This window comes from Gracilinanus agilis, chromosome 6 (genome assembly GCF_016433145.1).
Source record: "Gracilinanus agilis isolate LMUSP501 chromosome 6, AgileGrace, whole genome shotgun sequence".
In the NCBI taxonomy this organism is placed as follows: Eukaryota; Metazoa; Chordata; class Mammalia; order Didelphimorphia; family Didelphidae; genus Gracilinanus; species Gracilinanus agilis.
Genome location: NC_058135.1, coordinates 35,657,017 through 35,672,511, shown reverse-complemented (window position 1 = coordinate 35,672,511; position 15,495 = coordinate 35,657,017). Strand labels below are relative to the sequence as shown.

Here is a 15,495-nt window from a genome sequence, read left to right as displayed (position 1 = left end):
ATTAGCTCCCAGATTTTAATCTCTTTCCTGATGACTCTCAGATCTACATAGCCATCCCTACTTTCTCTTAAGCTCCAGTGCCTTGAGACCAATTTCTAACTGCACACATCAAACTATGTCCCATAGACAGCTCAATCTCAACAAGTTCAAAGCTAAATCTATGATTATTCCTCCCACCACCACTGGGGGGAAAAACTGAACCCTACTCTGAACAACCTGTTCTTATTGAGGATACCCCAACCTTTCAATTACCCAGAATTGCAAGCTTAGTGTGAGTCTCAGCTGCTAATTCTCCCTCAGCCCACAGTCAATCAGTGGCCACATCTAGCTCCCTAACATTCGCAATGAATAGGCAACAAGATTCCAATCAAAGTAACAGTATAAGAATACGTGATTTAAAATAAATAGTAAGATTGTTATGTGTAAAGGTTTCATAGATTAATACCAATACATAATATATGCATCTAATAGCATAGCATCTAAATATTTAAAGGAAAAAATAATTTACAAGAAGAAATTGGTGGTGAAACTTCAATTGTTGGAGATATCGATGTGCCCTTTTCAAAACTAAACAAATCTAACCAAAAGATAAAAACCTGAATAGTTACAGAAAAGCTGGATACACTAGATGTCTAGTGATTAATGAATGGGAAACACAAAGAAATATGTATATTTCATAGTTGTTCATGGTAGCTTTACAACAATTTACCATGTATGGGGGCTGATTCTATTGCACTCCTTTGTTGTATTTATGTTTTAATGTTTATTATTTAATGGTGCCAAAACGAACACTGACTGCTGTATAATTGTCAGTGAACAAGGGAAATGTCATTATTGTTACAGTTATCTATTTTTGTGTTCATCTTGTTGAATATCTGCTAAGAATTAAAATATCCATTGTTAAAAGTTTGGCTAACTTATTTAGGCAGCAGTGAATTACCCTTTGAAGACTGATTAGATATTGGCATTTATCATCAACTGTGGAAACATGAATATGGTATTTGAAAAGTAGTTACTTTAGGAAAGTTAACATTATTAAAGAATTAGTGATAACTGGAGTAGATTCAGTGTGTGAAACTGAGAGCATTCCACAAGTCTTGAAATACACAGTCTAAGAGTCTGAAGACTATAGAATAGTACCTATTATGATGAGGTTAAAAGAATCCACCAAAGATTCTATGGAATACTTAAAAATACCTAAGAAAATTCAGATAAGAGACAGTCCATGAAATTCAGTTCATAATCCTCCCTCAAAAGAGTAGAAGAGTAATAATGTTATAATCTTAATAATTAAAGATAATGGCAGAATAACTATTGAGGTATAAGTGTGAACTTTTGCCTATATAGAAAATTATGAAAAGACTTGCCATCATAATCAAAATCTTCATTTGCAAGTGATGTTGACTGCAATTTATACCTAGAGAAATGGCTGGCTTCCCTGTATTAGGTAACAGTAAGATATCAGAGAGAGATCTAAATTTGGGTCCACTATGTAGTACAATGAGATTATTCACCAATATATTAAGCAAGGTCTAGGTTCCTTGAGTTGCACAGAGAATCATCACCTGCAAGCTAGTAAAGGACAATTTGCCATGGTACCTACAGCAAAAAGTGGCTCAACATAGAAACTTTATACACAGAATTTCTCCCTCCTGGGGAAGATTCTATAGAAATCAGGTCCAAGGAACCAATAGAACAGCTAACAGGCAGACTAGCATGAGAAAGGATAAGATGGATTGCTTCATGCAAAGCAACAAAGGTCATATGTTTGAATATCTGTAAGAACTAAGGTATAAAAACACAGCAGTCACCTATTGAAAATGTTTCAAAGATTTGGAGATATTTTTCTATGGCTCTGAAGTATTGGTGTACATGGTATTTTCAGAATTTAACAGTTTCCTTCAGAACAAAAAGGAATAACCTAACAATAATTACCATCTTATTTTTTGTACAGAGGGAGAGACACTGAGTGATACTGTTGAAAAATGTTTCCTTTTGTAAAAGATGAGGCACCAGGGATGTTAAAATATAACCTAAATGGTTGTGGGTACACACACTGGGTTGAAGGAGAGACAGGACCAACCAGGATAGGGAGACCAGAGTTCACTGTTAAGCTGGTAACTGTTAAGAATGGCAGTTGGCCCAGCTCACCCAACTCACCCCTAGGCCAGGGTCTATGGAACCAGCAGGCAAGGTAAAAGTTTATACTGTTTAATTATGATTAACTAAATAAAGGTGGGATAGGGGATTCTGCACTTAAAAACCTAAAGGGCAAATCACAGGGGCAAGGGGAGGACTTGTCTACTTTAATTTGAATTGACCTAGGCCAGGCAGGACTGAAAGGAGCAGCCCTGGAATCAATTGGAAGGCTGCTTCAAACCTGGTTCCAGCCAGGTTTGACCAGCACAGTTAAAGGGCCCGAGGGTGGCTTTGAGGGTTTTCACAGTAATCCAAAGATGATCACAGGATGCCAAAAGCCAAGGTGGTCCAAGGTACCCCAAGTAGAGAGAGTGTGCTTGAGATGCTGTCCACCAGATCCCAAAACCCTTCTCTACTTGATGCAGCTCTGCAGGTCTTGTCCTCTTGTTGAAAGCCACCACCACTCAGGATCCCAGGGAATCAGGTTGCAGGGTGTCCTTAACTCTGAGATCTCCCAGGGCTAGCAACAGTTTGTGCCAACCACTAACAGAGTCTCTCTCAGAGCACACGCAACTTCCTGCTCCTTCATTCCATCTTGGAATGCTCCAGCCCTTCCTGCTAGGTCCATATAAACTATATGTAACTAATACTAAATAATGTTCCTCACAACACTTTAAAAAAAAAGAAAATGGTAGAGGACTAAGAGGCTAGAGTGACTTCAATATATCCCTAAGTGATGCTATAACAAAGGGCAACATTGACTGGGACAGCTAGGTGGCAAAATGGATAGATTATGAAATTTCCCTCTGAACTTCCTCACTCTGACTGGCCATCATATTTAGTACTTACTTGCCTAAAGGGATATACCTCATCTAAAACTCTAGGAGTTCAAGACTCATTTGAGGAAATGAAGACATGTACAACAGGCAGACACAGATATAGAAAGGCAAATAACTCCATGAAGAAAGCAAATCTGAACATCGAGATCACTGGCAACATAGACTCTGAAGCAGAACAGAACCTTTGAATCCAATTGTGCAACCTGTCTAGCTGAGACATTGCACCCCCTGGAATTTCTGAAGACTGCACAATGTGAATGAACGTCCAGGTCTTACAGTAAAAGTAATTTATGACTACCTTTACCATACATATCTCCCATGACTATTGTATTCTTAAGTTTGTCTACTCTTCCTATAGATGTTGTATGCTTTTCAGAGAGAAGGCATCCCAGGTTTATGGGGGGAATATTTTATAGCTACTGTTTCCAAAAGTGCAACAATAATAAATTTCAAAGCTGCGAAATAATCATGGTTATTGGCTGACTCTTAAAGAGAAGAATACTGGTAGAGGCTCATGATCCATGTAGCTATCTAGAGGACTACATTCCCAGAAGCTACCATCACCACCATTCAATCTGCTAACCTGCAAGAGAGAGGTGAAGAGAATCCTGAGAAGGTCTTACAAAGAAAGAAACAGAGTCAGCGTATAAACCTTAGCAATTCGGTTGCCTAATATCAAAATCTTCAAAATAGTGGTTCAAGACAAAGAACAGGCTTGGGCAGTAATCATCTTCAATTGTTTACCAGAGAGCGTGGTTATATTCCATATGGCTCTTCAATTTTAACAGGGTCTCATTCTCATCATCAAGAAAGATACTTTGTTAGTTTTAAATATAATTAACAGCCAAGGACAAAAGCCACTGTGGGTTCACCCTACCTTGAAAATCACTAATCATGGGAATTCAAATGAAATAAAATGTTAACACTGTTCCACAACATCCCCATGCAAAATGGTCAGATATTGCCTGGGACCTTGAAAGACTCTCAACCCGCAGAAAGATTTTCTAAAAAGTATTTTCAATATAAGTTGGATACCATACCTTCTCAAAGTCACACTGAGGGTTTTTGCAAACAACAGGCCTGCAAACAACAATGTCACCATGGCAACGACAATCCTGACATGAATCAGGCTTCCAAATGGTGTTATCCTGCAAAGAAGCATAAATTCTGAATTAAGAACCAATCATTCAGCGTATGGGAGCAGCAAGTCATAGAAGGGGCTGACTAAATTAAAAGGCAAAAATAAATAAATAAATCATAAGCCCTTGTGCTATCTGTTCAGCAGTAATTAACTCCCCACCAGGTCAATAAAATCAGTAATCCATCTGAAGAAAGTTGAGTCCTACAGAAGAAGAAAAAAAATCAGCAAAAACAATCAATATATCAATAAAAAGTCTGAAAATATGGGCAATATGAGACAACATGGACTTCCTAATTCTCCAAAGAGAGTAGAATTGGGCATGCATAACTTTTAACTGAGATAGAGAAAAGAGGGATTCTAAGCAATATAATTATTGATTTCCTTTCAAATGTCTCAGAATTGGATGATCAATGATATGAACAGGCACCAGTTTTTTACATTAATAAATTGACAGTGTCCTTGAGTCACTAAAAAACACAAATGAAGGAAATGTATTGTCCTTACAATTACTTTTATATATATGATACTTTCTATTGGCTTCTTTCACTGCATGGCAATCCTGCATTAAGGGTTCTAACTTGTAATCTAAAAACTTATTTGTGTTTTGATATTTTTATAACTTTCAACATATCTGTGAATTTAAAAAAATTATTCTTAGCTGGATGTGATGGCCCCTACTACCAAAAGGATGAGGTTAGAGTACCATCTGATCGTGACCATTCTAAATTTCAGAAAGACTCAAGCTGATCAGGTATCCAGAGGAAGCCATGCACTAATAGGATGAGCCCCAACAAGCAGAGGGCCACTAGACTATCTAAGGAAGGGCAAAATTGTCCATATCAGAAACAGAAGAGATCAGCTATTCCACACACTGACCAGCAGTGGGATGGGGCCCCCATTTAGCTGCTGTACTTCCAGTCTGGGTAAGATAAGGAGACAAACTCAAAAAAAATGTGAAAGGGTTCTATAGATTTTATCAGATTGTCAAAGAGATCTGTGGAACAAAAATGGTTAAGAACCTTTACCCTATATTGTTCTGACTTTATCAGCTTCTGCCTGCTTTTGTCATGTCTGTGCCAATCAGTTTTAGACTTAAGAGTTATTAAGTCCTCAGTTCAAATCCAGCCACAGTTGTTAGGCACTCTGTGCCTCAGTTTCCCCATTTGTAAAATAAAGCTATTGAAAGTACCTCTCTTCTAGAGTTGTTGTGAGGATAAAAAAATGAGATAATACTTGTACAATGTTTTATAAACCTAAAAACATTATAGAAATATTTATTTTTATTGATGATGTTGTTGCTATTGTTGATACACAATGATGAAAGCAAGGTTTAAACCCTAAATATTGTACTAAGTCATCTTGGAACAGATCACTTTAGCTCTAGCCCAGCTCTAGTGTCTAGAGAAAGGCCAAACCAAAGATGAAGGCACCAAATGAAGAAAATGGTCAGTAGGGGGAGTGAATGAGCAAGTCCAGGAGTCCTCCAGTGCCCAAAGAACAGAAGGCTAGCAGCCATCTCATCATTACACATGTATAGCTCACACTTTCTCTGCTCAGGCCAGGGTTTGAGGGAAATAAAATGAATCATGTAAACAAGCAAAAATATGTTTTTAAGTAAAATAATAAAAAAATAAATCTTAGCCCAGAATCCAAAGACAAAAGAAGCAATTTCTTTTCCCACAGCATATAGCTTTGGGAGCCTCTACCATTTTTTCTTCCACTAAATCAATAAAAAGAAATATTTAAAGCTCAAGTAATCTTTCAAATATAACTAATAAATTACATAGACTATCTCTCTAGAATTAGTTCTGCCTCCCCCACCATCCACAGAGAGAAAAAACATCTCCTGTTCCTAACTAGCATATTCTCCTTCTCCATTCTCAAATAACAATTCTTCAAAAATAATAGCAGCAGGTCTCAGGTCCAGGCAACAGCAGTACCTTAAGTATCCAGTAGGCAATAATATTCAAGCCCCGACAGGAGGGTGGGAAAGAAATGGGATTCATTTGCCACAGCAGCACTCTACCCAACACAGAAGACATTACTAGGTCCAGATATAGGAGAGCGGCCGTCTTAGGCACTTACTAGATTGTATGACCAGAGATAAGTAAGTAGTCCTCTATGGGACCATTTCCTCATTTGTAGAATGAAAAACTAGATTGATTGACCTCTAAGTTCCCTGCCACCTCTAAATCTGTAATCTTATTTAGGATGCTACAAGATTCTTTTAATGCCACAAAAAAAGATATCAATTTAAAAGAAATAGAGGTTTGTCTACAAAAATAAAAAATATACAGATTACCAGAGCACCGAATGGAGATACTAAATAAACTAATCTCAGAAAAAGAAATTGAATAAGCTCTAAAAGAAATACCAATGGAAAAATTGCCTGGCCCAAATAGATTTACAAAAGAATTCAGTTATACCTTTAAAGAATAATTTCTATCTTTGCAACACAAATTTTTCTAAAGAATTTCCTCGGTGAGACAAAGATAGTCTTAAGACATAAAAACAGGAAAGAATAAAAGAAAGAATGGATCAATGAATCTTGATTGGAAACTTTTTAATATAATTTGGGCAAGAAAAACTAGTGATTTACTTTAAAAATAATTGCATTAAAAAAACATGAAATATTGCTATAGAAAGTTCTGTTTTGAATATGTTTTTAAAGTATCAAAAATAAGGAAGAGAGAAATGAAAGATGAGAGTGGAAGTGAAAGTAAGAGTGAAATCCTTTGATCAGAGACAGAGCAAAGGGGAGAGAAAAGCAATTGAATGGAAAGAGAAATCTCAAATGTTTGGCAAATTCTTATACCATCTTCTTTTTTTTAAGGGAAAAATTTTTTTTTTTAAATAAGGGAAAAGTACAGGAAGAAAACCGTAACTGTGAATGTGAATGAGACTGTGTGCATAGAGCAGAGGAAAATAGTAGAATGGATTTAAAATGTTGTTTACAAGATACACATTTAAAACATAAAGATTCACAAAGTTAAAATAAAATCTGAACTAAAATCAATTATGCTTCAGCTGAACTCAGGCAACTATAGATGTTATAGTAAAAATATATGATAAAAAAGTGATGAAGCAGAGAAACTGCATTATGATAAAGATTCCATATATAACAAGTCAATATTAATATTTAATTTAATTCATTAATTGGCATAGTATCTAAATGCTTAAAGGAAAAACTAATCAAATTAAAATGAGAAATAGGCAGAAAAACTACAATATCTTTTAAACCTAGACAAACATAATTTTAAAAAAACAAAACACAAGAAAGAAGTTGAAGACCTGATTAGAACTTTAGATAAATTATAAGATGATGACTCTCTGGTGTACTATTAATGGGAAAAGAAAGGAGTTTATATATTTAGCAGCTACGAATAGTACCTTTAAAAATGACCATGTATCTGGGGGCAGCTGGGTAGCTCAGTGGATTGAGAGCCAGGCCTAGAGACAGGAGGTCCTAGGTTCAAATCCGGCCTCAGACACTTCCCAGCTGGGTGACCCTGGGCAAGTCACTTGACCCCCATTGCCTACCCTTACCAATCTTCCACCTATAAGTCAATACACAGAAGTTAAGGGTTTAAAAACAAAAAATAAGTAAATAAATTAAAAAAAAATGACCATGTATCGAGGCATAAAATCACATAAAGAATTAAGAGAAGCAGAAATATTAAATTCATTCTTAACCAATTAAAATCATATTCCATGAAGGGTCTTTGAGGAAAGGATTAAAATTAGTGAATAAATAATTTACTCCTAAAGAGTTGTTAGTTAAAAGAACTAATAACAGAAATGTTCATTAATGAAAATTACAATGATGAAACAACATATAAAAACTTTGAGTTTGTGGCTAAAGCAGTCCTTATGGGAAAATGTGTCTCTTTCAATGCTTTTAATTAACAAAAAAAGAGAAATTACAGATCAATGAAATGGAATTTTAAAATATATAGAAACCACAAATGTTAAAAAACAACACTTAATGGATTGAGAGCCAGGCCAAGAGACAGGAGGTCCTGAGTTCAAATCTGACGTCAGACACTAGGTGTGTGACTATGAGCAAGTCACTTAACCCTCATTGCATACCCCTTGCTATTCTTTTGCTTTGGAACCAATACTGATATGGAACCAAATTGATTCTAAAATGGAAGATGAGTGTAAAAAAAAAAAAGAAAAAAGGAAACTTCTAAAAATTATGAAAGAACATAATAAAAGAGAGCAAAAAAATCAATGATTTGATTTTTTGATAGGGAATTTAAAAACTAGGAGTTACCTATTCCAATTCAAAAAGGGAGAGAAATCTGGTTTATCAAACTGTTTGTATCAAAAATTAAAAAGGAAATTCATAATAATTAAAACCAGAAACAGCTATCAGAAATTATTTTGTCTAATAACATGAAAAAACAGCAACATATATGAAACCGATAAGTATCTACAAGAATACAAAATACTCAGATTACTAGAAAAATGAGATTATTTAAATAAGCCAATATCAGAAAAATGAATTACATAAACCATAAATGAACTCCCAAAGGAAAAAGCATATCAGATAGATTTACAAATAAATTCTATCAAACATTAGAAGAAAAAATTGATTCACCATTATATGAACTGCTTACAAAAAAAAAAAAAAAAAAAAAGATCCTTCTCTGTTCATATGATGATTCAAATATAATTTAGGTACCTAAAAGTAGGAGAAAAAGAAAATTTGGCCCAATATCACCAATATAAATCAACACAAAAATATTAAATTCAACCTTAGGAAAGAGAATGCAACAATCTATTAAAAAGCTTACATGGGGTTGGAGGGGGGTGGGGGGCAGGGCAGTTGAGTAGCTCAGTGGATTGAGAGCCAGGCCTAGAGACGGGAGGACCTAGGTTCAAATCTGGCCTCAGACATTTCCCAGCTGTGTGACCCTGGGCAAGTCACTTAACCCCCATTGCCTAGCCCTTACCACTCTCCAAGACAGAAGGTGAGGGTTTTAAAAAATAAAATAAAATAATTTTTTAAAAAAAAGTTTACATAGTATGACCAGGCAGGATTGATGGCAAGAATGAAAATTCTTGCTCTAAAGGACTGCCTCAATCTAAGGAAACTTGTAAATATAAGAGAACATATTAATAGCAAAAATAATGTAAACCACATGTCAAAAAACGCTTGACAAAATCCAACATCTATTATTATTTTTTAAATATATGAGAAAAGGGGAAAAGACTTTCCTTTATCTAGTCTGTAGTATCTATATAAAATCAAAAGTCAACATTATACATAATGGAGGAGAGCTATCATCCCTTCTAATAAATTCAGCAAGGAGATACATTATCACTTGCAATTTAACATAATAGTAGAAATGCTAGCTGAAACATTAAGAAAAGAAAAAAATCAAGGGAATAAACATAAGCAAAGAAGGGGAAGAAGCTCACTTAGATCTCATAGTCTTGCTGACTATCTAGAGAAACTGAAGTCAAATAAAAAATTATTAATTAAAAAGTAATAAATTCAGTAAAGCTGCAAGATAAAGATGCATATGTGATTATGCATCTTTATTCATATGTGATTAACTTTTCTATATATTGCCCCCCCAAAAAAAGAGAAAAAAAAAAGAAATTCCATTCAAAAGAACTATTATCTAACAAGACACACGGGAACTATTTTAATACAAAACACTCTTTACAGAAATAAATAGATTTTAAATAATTAGAGAACCATTAATCATGAGTAGATTTAGCCAATATAATAAAAATGAAAGTGATACCTAGATTAATTTAGTCATAATGACAAAATTCATCTAAAGAAACAGAAAAATCAGAAATCTTAAGGGAAATAATGGAGGAAAAGTGTTCAGAAGAAAAGGAGCCTAGCAGTATCAAATCTCAAACAATACTAATCAAAATTAACTGGTAGTAGATGAAAAAAATTTCATAGAAAGCCTGATTAGAAAACCAGGTACACTAAATAAGAACCATACTAACAAAGTAGAATACTATTCAATAAACCTAAATGCTCCAGCTACTGGGGTAAAGAATCCCTATTTGATAAACACTGGTAGGGGAAAATGGAAAATAATCTGGCAGAAATTATGGTCAGACCAACACTTAGAACCATATTCCAAGTTAAGTTTCAAATGGACACATGACTTAGATATAAACGGTCACATCATAAACAAATTAGAGAAGTAAGGAAGGAAATAACTTTTAGGATATGGATACAAGGGTGGAGAGGATCACAGAAAGCTAAAAAGTGTTTTCAGGGATGCTAGTGGCTCAGTGGATTGAGAAACAGACCCAGAGAAGGGAGGTCCCGATTTCGAAGCTGGCCTCAGACACTTCCTAGCTATATGACACTGGCCAAGACACTTAACCCTCATGGCCTAGCCCTTACCTCTTTCCTGCTTGGAACTAATACATAATATTGATTCTAAGCCAGAAGGTAAGGAGTTGGTTTTTTTTAGCATTTACATAAACCACAGCAGTTAAAAATAATAAAAATGGATAAGAAATCTTTACAGAAAAAATTTTACAGTAAGTTTTGATAAAGGTCTATGTGAAAGATCTATAAACAAAAGCATTTCCCAATTGATAAATGGTCAAGGGAATCAAAGAGGCATTTTTCTAAGGAAATCTAAGTTATCGATAACTGGGGTGGGGGTGTACTCCAAATCAGTAATAGTAAGAAAAATGCAAATTAAAGTGACATTTGAGTTCTACTTTCTGCTTATCAGATTGGCAAAACTGACCCTCCTCCCAAAAAATGAAAATTACAAATATTAGAGGACTATGGGAAGACAGACCCACTGATGTATTGTGAGTGCAGCTATGAATTATTTGATCTAGTGATTCTAGAAAGCAGTACCCAAAATTAAGTAAACTGTACATACCTTCTGATCCAGTTACACCAGGGAACTAGTTATACTCCACAGAGATCAAAGAAAAAGAAAAAGGGTGCATATACACAAACATATTTATAACAGCTCTTTCTCTGGTGTCAAAGAACTTGAAACTAAGGATATGTCTATCCATTGGAGAATGGAATGATAGAACAATTTATGATATATGAAAGTAATGTAATAATATTATGGTGTTTAATATAAGAAATAATGAATGCTATAAATAGCAATAAAAGAAGAAAAAGAAATTAAAGAAAACAGAATGGGTAAAGAGGTAATAAAACTATTTCTGTTTGCAGATGACATGATAGTATATGTGAAATATCTTAGTTGAAATAATCAATAATTTTATCAAAGTTGCAGGATATAAAATAAACTCATATAAATCAGAAGCATTTTTATATATTACTAAGAAAGCCCTGTAAGAAGAGATAGAAATAGATACTCCATTTAAAACAACAAGCCCAAGAACTACATGAATATAATCATAAAACACTCTTTACACAAATAATGTCAGTTCTAAATAATTGGAGAAATATTAATTGATCATAGATGGACAGAGCCAATATAATTAAAATGACAATCCTAACTTAACTAATCTACTTATTCAATGCCATCCAAATTAACTTACCAAAACATTATTTTAACAAGTTAGAAAAAATAACAAAATTTACTCAACAAAAGGCCAAAAATATCAAAAGAATTAATGAAAATATAGAATAAACATGTTATTTATATGTATAAATATATAAAAATTTTATATATAATAAAAATATATAAAGGAAGGAAGCAGTACCAGATTTAAAATTGAATTATAAGGCAGTAATTATCAAAACTATCTGGTACTAGCTAAGAAAAAGAAAAATATATCAGTAGAACAGAGCAGACATACAGTAAATAGCAGTAAAAGGTTATAGTGACCTTACATAGTGACAAAAGCATAGGTCCAGCTTGTGGATCTAAGAAATCGATATTTGGTAAAAATCGTTGGGACAACTGGAAAGTGGTTTGGCAGTAATTAGGTATAAACCAATATCTAACACCATTCACTAAGATAAGATCAAAATGGATATATAATCTAGACATAAAAGAGGATATCATAAATAAATTAGCACAAAGAATATATTATCTATCAAACTTATGGATAGGAAAGAAATTTATGATTCAACAAGAGATGGAGAGCATTATAAGATATAAAATGGATAATTTGAGTACATTAAATTGAAAATATTTGCAGAGACTGATTCATTATGGCACAATTAAATGTAATAGACTTTTCTACTAGCAGCAATGCAATGATCCAGAACAATCCAGAGGAACTTATGAGAAAGAACGCTATCCACATCCAGAGAAAGAACTGTGGGTGTGGAAATGCAGAAGAAAAACATATGATCAACCACGTGGTTCAATTGGGATATGATTAGGGTATTGGTGTTAAAAGATTGCAAATATGAATAATATGTAAATAGGTTTTGAAGAATGATACATGTATAACCCAGTGGAAGATCATGTAACCCTGGAAAAATATTCTAAATAAATAAATATTTTTAAAAGAAAACAGCTGAACAAATAAAGAAAATGTTGCCAAAATTAGAAGAAAAATAGAAAATTAGAAGGAAATTTTTATAAATTGCCTCTCAGATAGAGGTCTCTTATCTAAAATATATGGAGAACTTCGTTAAGTTTATAAGAGTAAAAGTCATTCTCCATTTGATAAATGGGCAAAAGATATAAATAGACAATATTCAGATGAAGAAATCAAAGCCATATATAGGTATATGAAAAAATGTTCTAACTCACTACTGATTAGAAAAGTGCAAACCAAAGCAATTCTAAGATATCATTTCAAATCTATCAGATTGGCTAAAATGAAAAAAGGACAAAATGACATGTTACAGGGGATGTGGAAAAATGAGGACACTAATATACTATTGGTGGAGCTATGAACCATTTTGGAGAGAAATCTGGAATTAAAACCAAAGAATTCTAAAACTGTGTATACCCTTAAACCTAGAAATACCACAACTGGGTCTGTTTCCCAAGGAGATCAGGGAAAAAAGAAAACAACATATATGTTCCAAAATATTTATACAAGCTCTCTTTATAGTAGCAAAGAATTGGACATTGAAGGAATGACCATCAATTGGGAAAATGCTAAACAAATTATGGTATATGATTGTGATGGAATACAACTACGCCATAAGAAACAATAAGCAGGCTAATTTTTTTAAAAAATGGAAAGAACTCAATAAAAATAATAATTAGTAAGGGCACCTGGACAGGCAAATCAAAAACTAATTGGAAATTAAATAATATGATTCTCCAAAACCAATTAGTCAAAGAAGAAATCATAGAAACAATCAACAATTTCATTGAAGAGAATGACAATGGTGAGACATCCTACCAAACTCTGTGGGATGCAGCCAAGGCAGTACTCAGGGGAAAATTTATATCCTTGAGTGCATATATTAACAAATTAGGGAGGGCAGAGATTAATGAATTGAGCATGCAACTGAAAAAATTAGAAAGCGAACAAATTAAAAATCCCCAGACAAAAACCAAATTAGAAATACTAAAAATCAAGGGAGAAATTAATAAAATCGAAAGTAAAAGAACTATTGAATTAATAAATAAGACTAGAAGCTGGTATTTTGAAAAAACAGATAAAATAGACAAAGTACTGGTCAATCTAATAAAAAAAAGGAAAGAAGAAAACCAAATTGACAGTATCAAAGATGAAAAGGGAGACCTCACCTCTAATGAAGGGGAAATTAAGGCAATCATTAAAAACTATTTCGCCCAATTATATGGAAATAAATATAACAATTTAGGAGATATGAATGAATATTTACAAAAATATAAATTTCCTAGATTAACAGCAGAAGAAATAGAATTCCTAAATAATCCCATATGAGAAAAAGAAATTGAACAAGCCATCAAAGAACTCCCTAAGAAAAAATCACCAGGGCCTGATGGATTCACAAGGGAATTCTATCAGACATTCAAAGAGCAACTAATCCCAATACTATACAAATTATTTGATATGATAAGCAAAGAAGGAGTCCTACCAAATTCCTTTTATGACACAAATATGGTACTGTTTCCAAAGCCAGAGAGATCAAAAACAGAGAAAAAATACTACAGACCAATCTCGGTAATGAACATAGATGCAAAAATCTTAAATAGAATACTAGCAAAGAGACTCCAGCAAGTAATTAAGAAGATCATCCACCATGATCAGGTAGGATTTATACCAGGAATGCAAGGATGGTTCAACATTAGGAAAACCATCCACATAATAGACCATATCAATAGTCTAACAAACAAAAATCACATGATTATCTCAATAGATGCTTAAAAAGCCTTTTACAAAATACAGCATTCATTCCTATTGAAAACACTGAAAAGTATAGGAATAGAAGGACCTTTCCTAAAAACAATAAACAGTATATACCTAAAACCATCAACAAGCATCATATGCAATGGGGATAAAATAGAAGCCTTCCTAATAAGATCAGGAATGAAAACCTCTATTATTTAACATTGTACTAGAAACACTAGCAGTTGCAATTAGAGAAGAAAAAGAAATTGAAGGTATCAAAATAGGCAAGGAGGAGACTAAGCTATCACTCTTTGCAGATGATATGATGGTATACTTAAAAAATCCTGGAGAATCAACTAAGAAGCTTGTAGAAATAATCAACAACTTTAGCAAAGTGGCAGGATACAAAATAAATGCACATAAATCATCAGCATTTCTATACATTTCCAACACATTAGAGCAGCAAGAGGTAGAAAGAGAAACACCATTTAAAATCACCCTAGACAATATAAAATACTTGGGAATCTATCTACCAAAACAAACACAGCAATTATACGAAAACAAATACAAAACACTTTCCAAACAAATAAAACCGAATCTAAACAATTGGAAAGCCATTGATTGCTCATGGGCAGGACGAGCTAACAGAATAAAAATGACCATTCTACCCAAATTAATTTACCTATTTAGCGCCATACCTATCAAACTATTAAAAAACTTCCTTACTGAATTAGAAAAAACTATAACAAATTTCATTTGGAATAACAAAAGATCAAAAATATCAAGGGAAATAATGAAAAAAATGTGAAGGAAGGGGGCCTAGCAGTACCAGATATTAAACTATACTATAAAGCAGCAGTCATCAAAACAATATGGTACTGGCTAAGAGAGAGAAGGGAGGATCAGTGGAATAGACTTGGGGTAAATGACATCAGCAAGACAGTGTATGATAAGCCCAAAGAGCCCAACTTTTGGGGCATGAATCCACTATTTGACAAAAACTGCTGGGAAATTTGGAAAACAATATGGGAGAGATTAGGATTAGATCAACACCTCATACCCTACACCAAGATAAATTCAGAATGGGTGAATGATTTGAATATAAAGAGGGAAACTATAAACATGTTAAGTGAACACAGAATAGTATACTTGTCAGATCTCTGG

The 15,495-nt window shown here is 33.7% G+C and overlaps 1 protein-coding gene across 1 annotated transcript in view; it reads right to left on the bottom strand.

Annotated features, from left to right (window-relative positions):
- The window catches only part of FRAS1 (Fraser extracellular matrix complex subunit 1), a 545,529-nt gene that overhangs the window by 363,592 nt on the left and 166,442 nt on the right, over nucleotides 1–15,495 (bottom strand). The window contains exon 3 of the mRNA XM_044681606.1: nucleotides 4,019–4,126. Within this exon, the coding sequence (XP_044537541.1) occupies nucleotides 4,019–4,126 (108 nt within the window). The remainder of the gene's footprint in view (nucleotides 1–4,018; nucleotides 4,127–15,495) is intronic.